The 17,093-nt window shown below is 46.8% G+C and overlaps 1 protein-coding gene across 1 annotated transcript; it reads left to right on the plus strand.

Annotated features, from left to right (window-relative positions):
• The first annotated feature begins 1,204 nt into the window (after positions 1-1,204).
• ENO1 (enolase 1) lies at positions 1,205-16,485 on the plus strand. Its single transcript, XM_086625829.1, has 12 exons — positions 1,205-1,230; positions 5,998-6,091; positions 7,420-7,515; positions 10,037-10,095; positions 10,992-11,061; positions 11,251-11,384; positions 11,550-11,772; positions 13,411-13,608; positions 14,425-14,626; positions 14,999-15,107; positions 15,545-15,603; positions 16,024-16,485. Exons 2-12 carry the CDS (start codon positions 6,007-6,009, stop codon positions 16,091-16,093), a joined length of 1,305 nt encoding a protein of 434 aa, XP_086481955.1. The 5' UTR covers positions 1,205-1,230; positions 5,998-6,006; the 3' UTR covers positions 16,094-16,485.
• Positions 16,486-17,093: the final 608 nt, after the last annotated feature.

Below are 17,093 nucleotides of genomic sequence, written 5' to 3' on the forward strand. Positions count from 1 at the left end.
TTGAACAGGAGCAATCGTGTCCAGGATCCCTCCGCAGTGCCACAGCAGAGAACAACTCATTGAGTGGTCATGTTTTTATTAAACACTGTGACACCGCTGAGTCCATGGAAAGTTGAGTATTACTTTCCAGGGATGGAGGCTTTGCCGATCACGGAGCGCCCAGTTCATTCAGCGGTGCATGGTTCATACTCCACCATAATGCAGCAGACTAAATAATTATCAATGAATAATTTGATGGCTTTTTCAACATCCATGGAGGGATCGGAGCTTTTCAGGAGCATGAGTCACTCTGTTTTGGCAAAGTCTTTAATTCTGTGGCCTAGTGTTGAGCTCCGTTCCGCTCCGTTATTTTTTGGTCACAACATAGCCTTCGGTCGTGTGGCTTGGGGCACCACATGCCCTTGTGCAGATCCAGGGAAAACACTTGGAAGTTTTTGTTCCTGTTGGCACGTTAGTATGAGGTGTCATCACCGATCCAGTGAGTGCTCCTTATCCACTCCGAGAAGTGTAAAGGATATTCACTTAAAAATCAAAGCACAACTTTATTGTATTTGTAATTAACCCTTTCCGTGAATGCTGGCGGAGCCTTTGTGCCAGGCCAGCAGGGACGCGATGTCGGCGGCACTAAGCCGAGCCACGCGCTTGTTCAGTCTTTGCAAAACCAAGGCTCGGCTTCCATTTTCAGCGACAAGAGACACATCCAATTCCCGCTCTCCCTCCGCACAAGCGCGCACGGGTGGGTTTGCCGAGGGCCGCGCAGCGCCGACCCGCGCACAAAGGAGCCGCTCGCTCCGTACGCGCACAAAAGCCCCGCGGGTGTCACTGTTCAGGGGTTCGGCACACGGCAGAAAAGCTGCCGTGGCGCGGCCCTGCGCTTCCCCGCGCACTCCCCATTCCCACTCCCATTCCCATTCCCGTCCGCCATCCGCCGCCTGCTCCGCGCGTGGCTCCGCCCCCGCCCGCGCTGGGATTTTTCCACGCGACCCGACCGGGCCGCCGCGGCACGTAGCGCACGCACCCAACCCCGCCTCTGGCGCCAGCGGCCGGTAGCCAATGGGAGGGCGGCGGGGGGCGGGACGGCCAATGGGAGACCGGAGAGGGCGCTGAGCCGACCAATGAGAGAAGGGAGGAGGGCGGCTCATTTGCATGGGGTGGGCTATAGCCTGGCGCCCGCGCAGGCGTCTCTTCCCAGTCGGAGGTGAGGCGCTGAGGTACGGAGCGCAGCCGGAGGTGAGTGCGGCCGCGGGGCCTCAGCGGCCTCGGGCCCCGGGTCGCTGTCCCGGTCCCGGCTCCGGCTCCGCCCCCGCAGTTGTGCGCGGGGCGAGAGGTCCCGATGGATCCGCGGTTTCCCTTTTCCCTCTCCCTGGGCAGCCGCTGCGGAGCCCCCGCTGCCCCCGGGAGATGGGGCCGCGCCAGCCCTGCCCGCGGGCCGGGCCGAGACTAGGCGGGCTCCGAGCGGGCGCTGGCCGCTGTGGCTGTGCTTCCCGTCACACGGGGCGCCGGCCGCATCGCGGGGATGTGGGGGTGGGGGGGAGGCCTGCGCCGGCCATGGCCCCGTCCGCGTGCGCGGGGTGGGGTCTTGTAAAATCTGGGGAACAGAGTGAGTCAAGGCTCCTTTCAAAGGCAGGGTTTAACCTCTCTCTCTTAATTATTAACAGTTGCTCTTGGATTGCATGTCGTGATTTGGACCTTCCCCTCTTTAGTGGCAATGGATGTCCTTCAGCTTCGCATCTCAAATATTTAATGTTTGCTGTCAGCACGCAAACATGTCTCCCTTAGGTCTCCCAGTGAGATTCATTAAGTGCTCGTTACCTCCAGGCAGCGTTCCCGGGGAGTAGCACCTGGTAACTTGATGTGCATCTCTGGATGTTAAGGCATGGAGAAAAAAAAAAAATTGTCTCTTAACCAGCTAGCCTCGTGCGGGCTTGCAGGCGAGGATCTCTGTCTCCTGTTCCGTTACTTGGCTGCTGAGTCACAGGGCAGGGCTAGGACTTTCTGAGCCTGGCAGGAAGTAGTGAAGTTTGTCATCCAAACCCACAGACTGAGGCAACGCAGTTTCAGGCCTCCATCTTGTTAAACACCGAGAGAGAAGGTAGCTCAACGTGTCTGAGACTTCTTCCCTGCCAGGCATTATTTAAAAAGCGTTGCATCATGTTGCAGAGCATAGCAGTGAATTTATACCACGTGGAACTCAAACGAGTGGAACTGGACGGTGCCCTTGTTGGCCCACGTTTGTGCGGTTTTTAGGAGTGTTTTAGCAGTAGAATTGATATGTTGGGATCTAATACAGTGAGGTCAAAGGTCTAATGAGCTTTTTTTGGAGTGGTGATTGTATGAGAGTTGCAGTCTTACAGGACCTTTAAGTGCCATGTAAGACTTCCACTAGTAACTGTATGGCAGGTCTATAATAAAACATTAACTAGGATAGTTCTTTCTGTGGTCAAACTTCACTGTTTTTAACCTCCATTTGCATGCTTGCAGTGCTCAGTCCTAACCATGACTTGACTTAAGAGAAATGTGGCTGCAACATAGCTCACAAGTACAGCTTTTGGTGATAAAGTTGGCTGTAAACAAACTCTCTGGAAATAATTTTAAGTCAGAGTAGTCCATCGTAGCGTACTGCATTCCCTGTGCTGAGCACAGTATCACATAGGGAGTAAGTGGTGATTTCTTGGACTTCAGTTGGGAGTGAAGCCAGTGCTGAGAACTGGCAGTGGTGTGTTGGGCTGTAACTTAACCTTGAGGTAGTGTGCTCCTGGGAAGGTCGGGAGAGCTAGTGTGTGTGGGAGGAGGCGCTGACCTTGCCAGCAGTTCCTAGCACAAAAAAAGGTTTAAGGCAATGCATGTGTTAAACACTGCTCTGGTGTTTGTGTGCGTTCAGCTAGCTCCATCACAGAGTACAAAGGTCTGGAGCAGGCAGGGCTGCTGATGAGCTCTCTTGTGTTCAGTTAGCGTTTCCACAGCTAGACCTGTGCATGAGCTAGCTCTTGCTTTCTAGATGAGTTGACTGAATTGAGCAAGGCAGAACACGTAATGCTTAGCTTGTGATGAGCTAAATAGCATCAGATTTTTACCCAGATGTAGCTCAGTGGGAAAACTGTTACTTGAACACAGAAGTGAAGGGGTTTGTAAAACGAACTAAAAAAAAACGTAGCGTGAGGAATTTCTGGAATGGCACAGTGCTGTGAAATGCCTCCCCCTAAAGAAGAGGGAGGCAGTACTGGAGAGGTCACTTGTCAAGGACACGAGTAATGTCAGACCTGGCAGACGTTCCCAGCGGAAGCTCTTGTAGTGTGTATTGCAGAAGTGCCACCTTCGTTGTGAAGCTGAACAAACAGTTCTTGCGCTGCACTGAGTTCCTGTGAGCTGGCTGTGATTTCAGAGAGTAAGGCACCTAATGTTTTGTTTCAAAGTCATGGTTCTGAAAACGAAAGTCAGGTGTAGCAGGTGCCAGCCTCATGAGCTCTGAAAGGCCTTTTCGGATAAATAGGGATTCTTCCTGTTAGCCCTTGCTTAGTGCCAAGTGCAGAGATACAAGTGTTAGTGTGGTTGGGACTGATAACTGGAGAGTTGCAGGGATTTATTTCTAGCTTATGTATGCACTTATTAAAGTTAAGTGGTGGCAGCACGAAGGCCAGCTTGAACTAAGTTGTGTGCTGCTTAGGCTGGTTGTATTATCTGTTGGTGTGCAAGTCTTACTGTAAAGCAAGCAATATCTAAAACGTTTGAGCCACCTTACACCATGTGCTGCTTAGAGGCAGGACAACTGGAAGGGACACTTAAAAGCCAAGGGGACAAACCAAATGGCTACACATACTTTTAACATGGGGAGGGAAGATTTGCTCTGGAGAAAGAATGAATGTGTCAAGTTAAACCCCCACCCCCGGTAAGAGCAGCAGTGCTTCTAAGATGCTGTTTTCTTAACTTTGCAGTAACTGCAGAGAGATTCGTGACCGTTTCTGTAAGCAGTGTTACCACCCACGTGATCTTGCCAAAAAGCCAGCTTCCAGATGGTTTTGCTTCTGAGGCTGAGCTTGCTTCTCTGCAGATGAACTGGGTTTGGTGCCAGTCGATGGCTCACAGGCATTTGTATGACTTGATTTTTAATGTGCAGCTTGAGCTTACATAAGGCATTCCTTACTGCAGTTTTCTTAAGGAAAAATGTAGAGATGTGTGAGAAGGGGGGACGAAAGAAATATTTAAAAGATTGTGGTGGCTTTTAACAGGAGAAGCTATTCCTGTAAATACTCAAGTCAGGGTGTAACTATTAATACGTTCTTGCTGTGACTGTTTCTATTTCAAGATAGGTTACATTTGGCTCTGAACAGCTGCTGTGCATACTAAGAACTGTTGCACTTCAGTCTTTTATCAAAAAGATTTCCTTTATTAGGATTGTTTCACTGCTCTTATGTGACACCGCTGTAGATCTCTCTGGAAACAAAGCTTCTGCTCTTAGACTGTTCTTCCCACCTGGGTTGGGATTTCTGTCCTCTCAACATACAACTCTCACCAAGTATAAAAAGTTTTGCCAGCTGAAATAATGTGATGTTTTTGAACTGTTCTTGAGATTGCAGATGTTAGGCTGATGCCAGCAGAAGCAGTCACTGCGTGCTGAGAGGAGTGCAAGGCTCATGATGTCCCTACGGAGGGTGTCTGAGGGGGTTTCTGTGCCCCTGGCACCCTTGGGCTATGTAGAAGGACCAGGTGGCAGGTCTTTTGGGAGGGGTGAGTGAGAGTTGGGTGGTGCCAGCTGTGCCTGTGACTAGTTCATGCTGCTGGAAGCCACACACAACTGGCCTCTTGGGAGCACCAGCAACCAGGGCTTGGAACGGGGGAGTGGAGTCTGTTGGGGGCAGCATCAGCAGTTTGTATGGCAGCTCTTGTGGGAAGGATGTGCTGGTGACTGGGCTGCTGGCTGCTCTGCTCAGATCACCTACCAGAAGCTTGCATTTATGTCACCACTGAGAGACTGCCAAGCCTGGTGAACCCTACAAATTATCATCTGCTCCTGCTATTCTGTGTAGGGTCTAATGACACTGCAATGGTGTAACTTAGAAATATCAAAAGAGACTATGTCCCTTTAAGCAGTGCTAAAGGATGAGGAGCACAAGTGGTGTTCTCCTCTGTCCTCCCTGTCAGAGGAAGGAGTTCAGGAAGGAGATTAAGTCAACAGATGATTGCCTTGCTGCCTAGCTGGTGCCATACTCAGTATTTTGGCTTTTATGATCATGGATCAACATTTGAGAAGCTGGGTCTTTGGGGAGCTGATAGGATTCACCTGACCAAGTAGGGAAAGAGCAGTTTTGATGACAAGCTGGCTGGACTTATAAGGAAAGCTTTTAACTAGACTTAGTGGTGGAAAAGAGATGGAGTTTTGAGTAACAAAGAAGAGCCAGGGGCTGATGATATATTAGGAACCAATAAGGAAATAGTTGTGAAGTACCTCAAAGGACTTCAGGCTTGGTCTAAAGAGTTGACAGAGTTAGTGGCCCAACTGAAGTGCAGCATAGGTAACAAACGGGAGGAGGTGGAAGCCCCTGTGTGCCTAGAAAGCTGTCATCTAATTGCTCTCACTGAAACTTGGTGGGATGAATCACACGACTGGAGTGCTGTAATTGGTGACTAAACTGTTCAGGAGGGACAAGCGAAAAGGAGAGGTGTAAGGGTTGCCCTTTGTGTGTTGTTGATTTTTTTTTAAATTATTGATTGCACAGGGCTCTGTTTGAAGAATATTGATGAAAAAGTTTAAACTGAAAGAGGGTAAGTTTAGTTTGATATAAGGAAGAAGTTTTCTATGGTGAGGGTGATGACAATGGAAGAGGCTGCCCAGGATGCCCCATTGTTGGAAGTGTTCAAAGTCAGGTTGAATGGTGCTTTGAGCAACCTGATCTAGTGAAAGATGTCTCTGTCCATGGCAGAGGCATTGAATTAGATCATCTTTGATGTTCCCTTCCAACCCAAACTGTTCTATGATTAATGCTAAACTCTTCTTTTCAGGTGTTAAAGATGTCCATTCTCAAGATCCATGCCCGTGAAATCTTTGACTCCCGTGGGAATCCCACTGTGGAGGTAGACCTCTACACTAACAAAGGTGAGTCCTTAGCTGTGTGTGTTTATTCCCTTCCTGTATCTGATTTGACTGCCTCTTCAGTTGAAAGTATACCAGCTGTCCTCTTCTAGCAGTGGAGTTGTGCTTACTCTTTTCTTCATAACATATGTTGTTGAGCTTGCTGTGGGACTTGCAGAAAAAACTTCTATCACCTTCTTCTGGGATGAATTTGCTGAGCTCAAGATACTGGCCTGGACAGTGAAGGGGGTTTTGAAGTGTGCTGCTTCTTACAGTCTAAATTGTGCAAGTGTTAATCCAAACCTGCCTTCCTCCCTTGCCCAGAGTGTAAACTGGGATAGCACTTGCAAATTTGGAGTTAACAAAGCCTTCCTTCCTGTTCTTTAGTAGCTGCTAATGGTCTTAGCTTTCTGTATGACTGCACCTGAAGTTTAGTTCGTGATTTGTCTAGCAGTTGTGTAATGAAACAGTCTTCTGCTGCACAGTTGAATCTTAGGTAATGTTTTTTTTCTGTGTAAGTACTTGACCATGACTGAACTTGTTTAATTGAGTTTTCACATATAACATCTTATATTTTTAATTATTGTAAGACTTTCTCTTGGTTTGTTAGTTGTTCAGATCCTATGTCTGATAGGATCTGACAAAGACATTGTGCAAGCACATACCAGTGTGGTTTGGTGGAATGAGCAAGCACAATAGCTGTAATACACTAACTAAATAGCTGATCTTTCTGCCTCAAAAGATTAATGCAGTCATTTAATGAGATTGCCCCTAATAAGCTCTTTGCTGTAGTGGGATTAGGGAAAGACTGGAGACTGAAGCTGGCATCTTGAACCACAGGCAGACCAGACTCCAGTGTACCCATTTGCTCATAGAGTTCAGCATCCTTGGCTGGAAAAATGGGCTGTCTGAGTGGTTGTGCTGCTGTTGGAAGAGCTCAGAACTCATATGAACAGAATAGGTCTCCCAATTGTCCCATATATGCCATATCTTAGAGTTTAAGAGCTCGCCTGCCAGACTGAGCTCAAAAGTAGATTCAATGAATAAAGCTGCCTTTTTGGAAGGGGAATGGATGACTTTCCTGATTTAAACACTCAAAATGCACAAGGGAAGGGAATGAGTGAGTCAGCTTGCTGTTGATCAGTATGAGGGAGATAAAGGTGAAGTGGTGATGCTGTAAAGGAGCAGAGAGCACTCTCAGGATCACGCTATAAATGAGCAGACGTGAGACTTAGAGATTACCTCTTCCATTTCCGGGATTGGAAGTATCTGCTAGGTCGGGATGGTGTATTGGTGGAGAATGTTTTGTGGGCTTGAATGTGCTAAGACAGTTCTTTTTATGCTGTAAACAGGTCTATTCAGAGCCGCTGTTCCCAGCGGTGCCTCAACTGGAATCTATGAAGCTCTGGAGCTTCGTGACAATGACAAAACACGCTACATGGGGAAAGGTAAACCTGAATTTCAGTATCCAGCTTGGCCTGTTACAATGCCTGTGTTACTTCTGGATTGTAGCAGAGGATGCACGGGCTCCTTTACTGCCATCTGTGTTCTGTACAAGGCATGGCAATTAAGGAAAAGCAATGGAAATTAACATTACCATAATAGCAGAGCATACCACACATAGGCTGTGTGGCTGGGCAGAGGTTAAGCACAGACTGCTGGATTTTCCAGAGGACAGTGTGGAGAGCAGCTCTGCCTCCAGCAGTGCAGCTGTGCAGTGGTGGAGATCACTGTACTTCCAAAAGTGGGTGCATGGAGCTCAGGTGTGCCAGCTAAGTGATAATGTCTCTAGTATGGTATGAGTGAATATACTGTGTGTTGTGCCACTCCTGTTGCCCTGCATGTTGGTGCATACAGAGTACTTTAGTAGTGTAGCATCTAAATGACCAGCTCCAAAACCCTTGGTGATACTGCAGCTAGTCACAAGATCTCTTCATAGACCAAATTTTCAAAGAACTATTAAATGTGTCTGCTCTGGCACTGTAGATTCCTTAGATCCCAGCATGTTAAATCCTGAACCTGAGGTTTATGCCAACTGCTGACCACAGCTAACGTGGAGCTTTACACTGGTAATCATGGAGATACTTTTGTTTCAGGCTGCATAATAGCCAAAGCCGCTTCAGCTTTTTGTCTGTCTTTATAGGTAGCCAGAATACTTGAGTTTGTGTTAGTGGCATAATATTTTAGTTGTCTGGGGGGCCAATTGTATGTTCTGAAAGGAAACTAAACACATCAGTCACCAGACTGGCTTGGAAACAGAATAGCTGCCTACAAGATGTCTGTTCCTAATAAACATCCTAAGAGCTTGGGCAGTCCACACTCCTTTTTAGCTTGCTGCTGTGAAACCATGGTGGAGCCTTACAAGTGTATGCAATCAACTTAATTCTCAACTGGGAGAGACAATTACTTGTCTTTAAACTTTTCTGCCAGTCAGGTGAAAGGAAGCTGAAATATTTTGTACTTATTAAGAAAGAGCGGTTAGAGTGGAGAACTGCTGAATTGGAGAGCCTTGTCTAAAAAGATTCATGGTTGTTATTACTTGAACACAGAATAAACTCCTAAATGACTGAATATCCCCAAGAGCTGCAGAGCTTGTGCTGTTTCCTTGGGGCACTCTTCCTTGAGAGCAGTAAATGTGTACTTACCTCAGTGTGCTCAACGTGCGTGTGCTTGGATCTGTTAAATCTGATCTTGCAGGCAGCTCTTCATGGGGCTTAACTAGGCAGTAGTCTGAGCTTCCACAACAGGCTGTCACAGCAGGAGGTTTTTGTCAGCTGGGGAATAACATGAGTTATGAAAAAATCATCACCAAATGGGATGAGCTGCAGATAGCTGTTAGGGCTTTTGTAATAGGAATCTGCAGAATTAGACCATTTAAAAGGCAATTAATGTGGTTCAGGGTGCACTTAATTAGCGTTCACCAGTTCTGAAGCTTAGACCTTTGGAAATCTTTAAACTCTATCCAGGGATGACAATATGCCTTTGGCTGATGTTGGTAGCTGGCTAATGATGGTCTCTGCTTATGGGGAAGAAGCAAGTTCATACTGGAGTTGCTGGCTTCCACAATGGTGTGTCCACATAGATTAAAAGAATCGTGCTGTGTTCGTGCTCTGTTCCCTGTCTGAAGCAAGAGCAGACAGTCAGTTTCTGTGCCTGCATGCGGGTGCAGCGGCAGTGTACTTCTGCGTTGTATCAAGTGTAAAGGACGTGTGAAGGTGATGCTTTAGCAACATTACAAAACGTGAGCACGTTGTGAAATGCCTGAGCTGCTGCTTGCTGGACTTCCAGGGAAACCTTTTTCTTTCCTCTTACTCATCCATTCTGTGAACGGGTAGGAGTAGCCTATCCTAAAACCTGTTCTAAATGCTGTCATTCAGCCACGTGTGGCTTGGGTCCACAGTGGTGTTTGCAATAGTGTGGAAACCTGGTGGAAAGACCAAATACAGCCTTTCTGGCCGATGCACAATTTCCTCTACCCTTTGAACCCTTGTGTTTCTAGTCTGCTGCTTGGTACCAGACACTTTCTGACTTATGTCCTTTTCTTTCTTGCATGACTGGCTTTGTTTTGGCCATGAGTCTTCATCTCTTCCTTGATTCTCTTGTCCCTTTGGCTTCTGTCAGGTGTGTCCAGAGCTGTTAAATATGTTAACGAGTTCCTGGCGACAGCATTGTGTACACAGGTAATGGATGTGCTTTCAGTGCAACCTTGTCCCTTGGACGAATTTCTCCAGTGCACGGTCTTGCAAACTAACGTTGCAGCAGGCATTCCTAGATGATGCTTACTTCGTGCAACTTCCATTCATTGAGATGAGCTCTAGAAGTGTTCAGATTTGGCTGTAAGCTCAGCTTGGATTGGGGTTTGAATGGCATGAGGTGGTATTCTTGAGATTTTACTGTTACTGAGATCACCTACTAATGCATGCATTGTCAGTGTGGTTGACCTGTGTCTGATTTGCTTGTTCCTTCTAGGTGTCTCAAAAGCTGTTGAGCACGTCAATAAAACAATTGCACCTGCACTGATTAGCAAGGTAGGAGCAATTTGTCTTCTGCTAACATCAGTTAATGCCAGTCCAGTGTGTCCTAACTAATGAGTTCTCTCTCCAGAGACATGTACAGGAGCCGTATTAGATGAAGAGGTGTTAGCCTGTGTATTGGAGTGCACGTGAACAAACTGACCTGCAGCAATTGTTTTACTTAATGACTGCGTATCTAACACTTAATCAAAACAATCTCTAGCAGCCTAGTGTTTAGTGAGCAGAAGTACTGAAGCACCTGGGAGCTTCAGTGATGTGCAGTTAAGATACAAGGTGCTTTATGCTTAAAAGGGTGGCTGAATGATGGGGAGGGACTGGGTTTTATCCAGGCTGGCTAATTTGGAAGGGAATCTGAGGGAATCTTAGTGAAGTCTGCTTGAGTGAAGTGCCTGTGTGCTTTGTGATCGCCAAGCCCTAGCTAGAAAGGATGGTGCAAAACTAAGTGGTAATGCTTAAAGTGATTGCACGTTCTTAGCAACAATTCCCAAATGTTATCTACTTCTACTAAGTTACAAATTGGTGTATGTTGTGAGCAAGCTGGTTGTCTTTGAGCTTGGGCTAAAGGGGCAGGGGGTGTAAGCTAGGGCTTTCTCCTGTGCCATGCCAGGCACATAGAACTGTGCCAAGGGGCATGACAGCCTTTCAGCTCTGAATGTAAAGAACAAAACAAGCTTTTGTTGTGTCCAACTTACCTGTCAGCCTTGGTCTGCTGGAAGTGACCAGAAGATGCTGCTATGTGATAATGACAAGAAGTAATCTCTTCACTTCTTGGTAGTTGCCCTGAAGCAAGTCTTGGTGCCTGCCAGGGAAATGAAAAATGCAGTGGGTAGGTGAGAGCTTACAGAGCCATGTTTGGTGTCAAGCAGTGTTTTGTTTGCTTTTCTCTGCAGAATGTCAACGTTGTGGAGCAAGAAAAGATTGACAAACTGATGCTGGAAATGGATGGATCAGAGAACAAATGTAAGTGGGCTTTGTGTTGCAGTGAGGTGTCAAAAGATGAAGATTGGTTTATAGAATTCTAGCTTACCTTATCAGAAACAATGGGTGGTGCCTGGCGTATGCTGTGCACTTCCATAACAATGGGGCTGGTATTGCTGAGTCTCTTTATGAAGACATAACGTTTCAGTAAACAATTTCTTCCTATTTCAGCCAAATTTGGTGCCAATGCCATCTTGGGTGTATCTCTGGCTGTATGCAAGGCTGGTGCTGCTGAGAAGGGTGTCCCATTGTACCGTCACATTGCTGACCTTGCTGGAAATGCAGAAGTCATTCTTCCAGTTCCTGTAAGTCTCTCGATGGGGCTAGCTAAGGACTTGGTCTGACCCGGTGCTTCATGATGTCTTGTGGTCTTGGATCAAGTTTTCTAGAGAATGAAGAGTCTTAACATAAATGCTATTGCTGATTGACCCTGAAACATTCTAACGACTTTTCTTTTTGGTTACTCCAAGGCTTTCAATGTGATCAATGGTGGCTCCCATGCTGGCAATAAGCTGGCTATGCAGGAGTTCATGATCCTCCCTGTGGGTGCTGACAGTTTCAAGGAGGCAATGCGCATTGGTGCAGAGGTCTACCACAACCTAAAGAATGTCATCAAGGAGAAGTATGGCAAGGATGCAACCAATGTGGGTGATGAGGGTGGCTTTGCCCCCAACATCCTGGAGAATAAAGAAGGTAAGAATGAGCTAAGTGGGAGGAGGCATAACTGATAGCCAGAGAATAAAGACCACACTTGTCCAGTATGAATGGAAAGCAAGATCAGTAGGTCGTAAGACTTGCTGCTATTTATTTGCTCTGCTTCTATCCTGACAAGCTTTCCAAGATACTGTCCTGGTGTGGTCCAGTATAGGACCACAGAGCTGTTTCATTGAACATCAGTTTATGCAGCTTGACAGAATGGCTTTGACTTCAGTGCTTCATTATTGTTTCATTCCTGTGGCAGCTTAAGGGAATCTTACCACCTTCCAGTTGAAAGGTGATATGGGAGTGTCTGCATGCATTGAAGGTTTCCCAGAAGTCAGTAGTCACAGTTTAGTGGAGTTGTTTTTCTGCTGACAGAGGAGGAAAACAGTTCTAACTATGCCTGGTGATGTGTGGGAGTGCATGAAGGCTTGCCTGGGAAATTGAGGCATTTGCTGCTTCCACAGCCAAACAGTTCTGTTCAGAAACCTGTGGGGGAGGGAGGCAGTTTTTCTTGTGAAAGGTGAAATACCTGTTCCTACAAAAAATGTACCAGGAGAGCTGTTTTTTGTGCCTCTCACAGAAACGGAGCTGCTAATAAGCCAGTAGAATACTAGAACTCTGAAGCTACTTGTTACTTTAAAGCTCTCAGTTAACATTATTGTTGAATGTGGCCTCTGAACTGCGTTGCCTTTTCTGATGCTGAAGATTGAGCCATCACCAGAAATTGGGGTGTTTCTGAATCCCAGAGTCACATGCAGCTCTTGCTAGGTCTCTATCCTAGCAGACATCAGTGAAGATGACCTTGCATGACCATTGCAGTCCAAGGAATTTGTGTTGCTGGCAGCAGCTGCTTTTGCAGTTTGTACATTAACATCTTAAACAAAACGAAGAAAAAACAACCAACATACCCCATGCCACCTGAAGCAGGGGAGGAACCCCCACAAAAAAAAATCCACAAACAAAACCACTTGATCTAAGCTTGCTGCTGTAAATAGCCTGGCTGACCCAGCTGCTTGGCTTTGAGTCACGGGTGATTGGGACAGTCTTAGTGGTTGTGACCATACTGAATTTCCTTGCTTGGACTCTGCCAAACAGGGTAGTGTAGTGGGTATCCGCAGGCTCCTACTGAGTAGTTCTGTTCCCTCCTCTTCTGCATGTGAATGTGCAAGTGGAGAACAGGTGGATGCAAAGAGGGTGCCCTGTGCAGAGCCAGGCTGTGCATCACATTGCCTGTCAGGGTTTGGGTGCTTACTGCTTTCATGGTCAACACCTCATCTGAAGCTAAAAGGGATTAAAGTGCAGGTGCTACCTCCTGCCCATGTGCATAAAGCTGGAAGGATGTAGTATCATCTAGTACTAAGCTTTCTGGGCTGACATGCAGTCCTGCCTGAAGAGATTAGGAAACCCATAATGGTGTCTCAAGGGTATTGCAAGCTAAAAGCAGTATTAAAGTAATACTTGTTCCAGTCAGTTCAGAAATGGAGAGTTTAAGAACCTTTTCTATGTGACCTTTGGGCTTTCCATAGGAGGTAATGGAGATTCTTTGCCATGTCAATGTACTGTTGGTAAATTAATGGCTTTGAGTTAAGATGTTTGGCCAGAACTCAGAAATACCTTGCTGTGTTTCAGCTCTGGAGTTGCTGAAGACTGCTATCAGCAAGGCTGGCTACTCTGAAAAGGTTGTCATTGGCATGGATGTGGCTGCCTCAGAGTTCTACCGTGATGGGAAGTATGACCTGGACTTCAAATCCCCTGATGATCCCAGCAGATACATTTCTCCTGATCAGCTGGCTGACCTGTACAAGAGCTTTGTCAAGAACTACCCCTGTAAGTTGTTTGTTAACAAGAAGCATGGTAGTAGTGGTGAATAGGGGTTGGTTACTGAAGGAAGGAGTTAGGATGCGGCCTCCATTATAAGAGGGATCAAGAGCAGAACAGCCAGCCTTTTAGGAGTCTTAAGAATGTTCTTTGAGGTGGGTAGCACTTGGCTGAAGCACTTTGGTACCTGTTGTGGTTAAGTAATAATGATAAAATAATTATATATAGATATATATGTTTGTATATCTGGTTATAAGTGACGCACAGTGTAATTGCTCATCACCTGCTGACCAACACCTGCCCTGTTCTGGCAAGCAATCCCAAAACAGTCAAGTCCTGACATGGCAACACCAGATAAGTGAGAGGCCCAAAAAGAGAATGAGAGAGAGCAGTCCGAGAGCACCCCTGGAAGAGCAAAAGCTCTTCTTCCTGGTTGAGCCTCCTTTATTTACTAGGCATGTTGCATAGTATGGAATATTCCATTGGCCAATTTGGCCCTCAGTCCTAAGTCTATGTTCAAATCATAAGGGCAGTTGTGGGCCCTTTGTCCTGGCCACACTCCCCCCCAGCCTGCTGTGCTCCTGCACACTGACAAAAACACAGCAAGCTGAAAGGTCCTTGGTGTCTCAGCACCAATCATAAACATCAGTGTGCTATCAACATTATTCTCGTAACAAATCCCAGACTAAATCCAAAACACAGAGCTATTCTAGTTGCTGAAAAGAAAAAATTAACTGTCCCAGTCAAAACCCGGACAGGAATGCTGTTTTCAAACAAGACCTTTTGGAGTGGTGTTGTCTGAAAGCTCCTTGTGTCCCTCTACAGTGGTGTCCATTGAAGACCCCTTTGACCAGGATGACTGGGCTGCATGGAAGAAGTTCACTGGCAGTGTTGGCATCCAGGTGGTTGGTGATGATCTGACTGTGACCAATCCAAAGCGTATTGCCAAGGCTGTGGAGGAGAAATCCTGCAACTGCCTCCTCCTTAAGGTCAACCAGATTGGCTCTGTGACAGAGTCCCTGCAAGCGTAAGTCCTCTTGGCCATGCCAGGGGGTGGATTGTCTGAGGGAGATGAATGTACAGACTGGGGCTAGTGGAATAGAAATCTGGTGATGGGGGCATCTGTGAAGGGAGGAGGATTGATAGAGGATATTGACACTTAAACCTGTACCTTGGTGGTTTTGCAGCAGTATAGGCAAATCAGACAGCTGCACTGGGCCTGAGCATGTGTAGACGCAGCTCTATCACTGCCTTGTCACGTGCTCCTCACCCTAACACGTACCAAGGGCAGTTCTGTCTTGCCAGAACGAGTAATGCCTGCCGCTTGGCAGCAGTGCCAGAGCAAAGGCTGCCAAGTGAACAGGGATGGTGTGGAGCTTTATCTGTTTATCTCTCCTAGCTGCAAGCTTGCCCAGTCGAACGGCTGGGGTGTGATGGTGAGTCATCGCTCTGGAGAAACAGAAGATACATTCATTGCTGACCTGGTAGTTGGTCTCTGCACTGGTCAGGTTGGTATCTGTGCTGCTGTGGTTTGCCTTTTTGTGTGATAATATATGGTGATAAGGCCATGCTGCACAGCAGATGGGCTCTGTTCTGACTGAAGGCATGTGGATTTGCCGTTTCTGTGTAGAGGAAGCTCATTTGTCTAATAGGAGTGTGATGAGATAACGTGTTATCTTGTGTAAACTCATCTTTAACCACCAATTTAAAAAAATCTTAATCAGCTCCAATGGGTGTATCAGGATTTGCTGATACTGAAGCTGTTGACAAATGAGCAATCTTTATTGCTCCTAAGTCGTATCCTGTTTGAGTACACAGATATTTAGAGCCTGATACTGAAATAAAGCTTGTGATTATGCTTACTACTCTAAACAGAATAGCATAGCTCTGTGTTGGCATCTGCGGCCTTTCTTCTGCTATGGTAACTTTCTGATTTCCCTTTCAGATCAAAACTGGTGCCCCTTGCCGATCTGAGCGTCTAGCCAAGTACAACCAGCTGCTGAGGTGAGACTCCTGGGAGGGCAAAAGGTTGAGGGATAAGTCTGACATACAATGGATGCTCAGCTGGGTCTTCTGCAGCTTCTGCTGTGCTTGCAGAGCTGGCTGTAGGCCAAATGAGTTGAATGGGTAATGTCCATAACAGACAGGGGAACATCATACAGAGTGCCCTGTGATAAGATATTTGAGACGTTGTCCTTCTGTCTGCATGGCAAGTGTTTGAAATGTTTGGGTGAAGTTACGTAAAATGGATGATACTGACCAGTGCAGCAAAGCGTGTATGGCTGAAGCTGCTTGGTGGGAACTGGATTGTGAGTCTAGGGGAAGGATCTACAGTGCCAGGTAGATCAGGTGGTTTAGCAACATTGCTAATGCAGGAGTTGTACACCATCAGCTGAAATCTACCACTCTCTTCCCTTCTGCCAGAATTGAAGAGGAGCTTGGCAGCAAGGCCCGTTTTGCTGGAAGGAACTTCAGGAACCCTCGTGTCAACTAAGCTGTGTGGATCAGCCAACCCCGTTCTGGTTCCAAGCACTAGTCGTCTGCTTAGATCACAATTACCTGTGCTAGAAAGAGAAGGGCAGCTGAAGGAAAAAGACCAGTTTGCAGGTCCTTGTTTTCCCCCTAGACTTCACCTAGTGTTTTCACCAACTCTGATCTGTTACTCCTAATGCTCCACTGCTTTTGTAGAACAGTCCCTGTGGGGGGTTTCCTGTTGTTACACACCCTCTGGGACCATGACCTTGTGACTCTGGGCATAAACACTTTAATTCCTTCCTCTGCTGTCTGGTCTTCAATGTTTGGAGCTGTGTGACTTGCGGTGCAGCAAAAAAGGTACCTGCGAACAGAAGTAGTAGTGTTTTTACATGTGAGAAATAAATAAAAGCATCAGACAACCCGAGGAAGTGTGGCTTTGAGTTACTTCAGGGGAGTGATGTGGTTTAGCCCAGCTGGCAACTAAGTGCTACACAGCTGCTTGCTCACCCTCCTCATCCCTGGGGAATGGGGAAGAGAATTGAAGGGCAGAGGGGAAGGAGACTTGTGGGTTCATGAGAACAATTTAATAATACTACAAAATTAAAATATATATGTATACGATAATATATACAAAGAAGTGATGCACAGAGTAATTGCCCACCTCCAAGTGACCAATGCCTGTCCTGTCCTGGCAAATGATTCTAAAAGAAGTAAGCCCTGACATGGAAATGCTTGGATGAGCAAGAGGTCTGAAAAGAGAGAATTCTGGAGCAAGCCCTTGGAAGAGAGTTCCTGGAAGAGCAAGAGCTACTTCCTGGTCATCCCTCACCTATATACTGGGCATCATATGGAATATTCTGTTGGCCAATCTGGTCTTCAATCCTAAATCTTAAATTCAAACTAGAAGGAGAGATGTGTGCCCTTTGTCCTGGCCCTGCTTCCCCCCCAGCCTGTTGTGTTCCTGCACGCTGGCAAACACAGCAAGCTGAAAGGTCCCTGATATCTCAGCACCAACCATA

This window comes from Tauraco erythrolophus, chromosome 23 (assembly GCF_009769465.1).
Source record: "Tauraco erythrolophus isolate bTauEry1 chromosome 23, bTauEry1.pri, whole genome shotgun sequence".
Taxonomy (NCBI): domain Eukaryota; kingdom Metazoa; phylum Chordata; class Aves; order Musophagiformes; family Musophagidae; genus Tauraco; species Tauraco erythrolophus.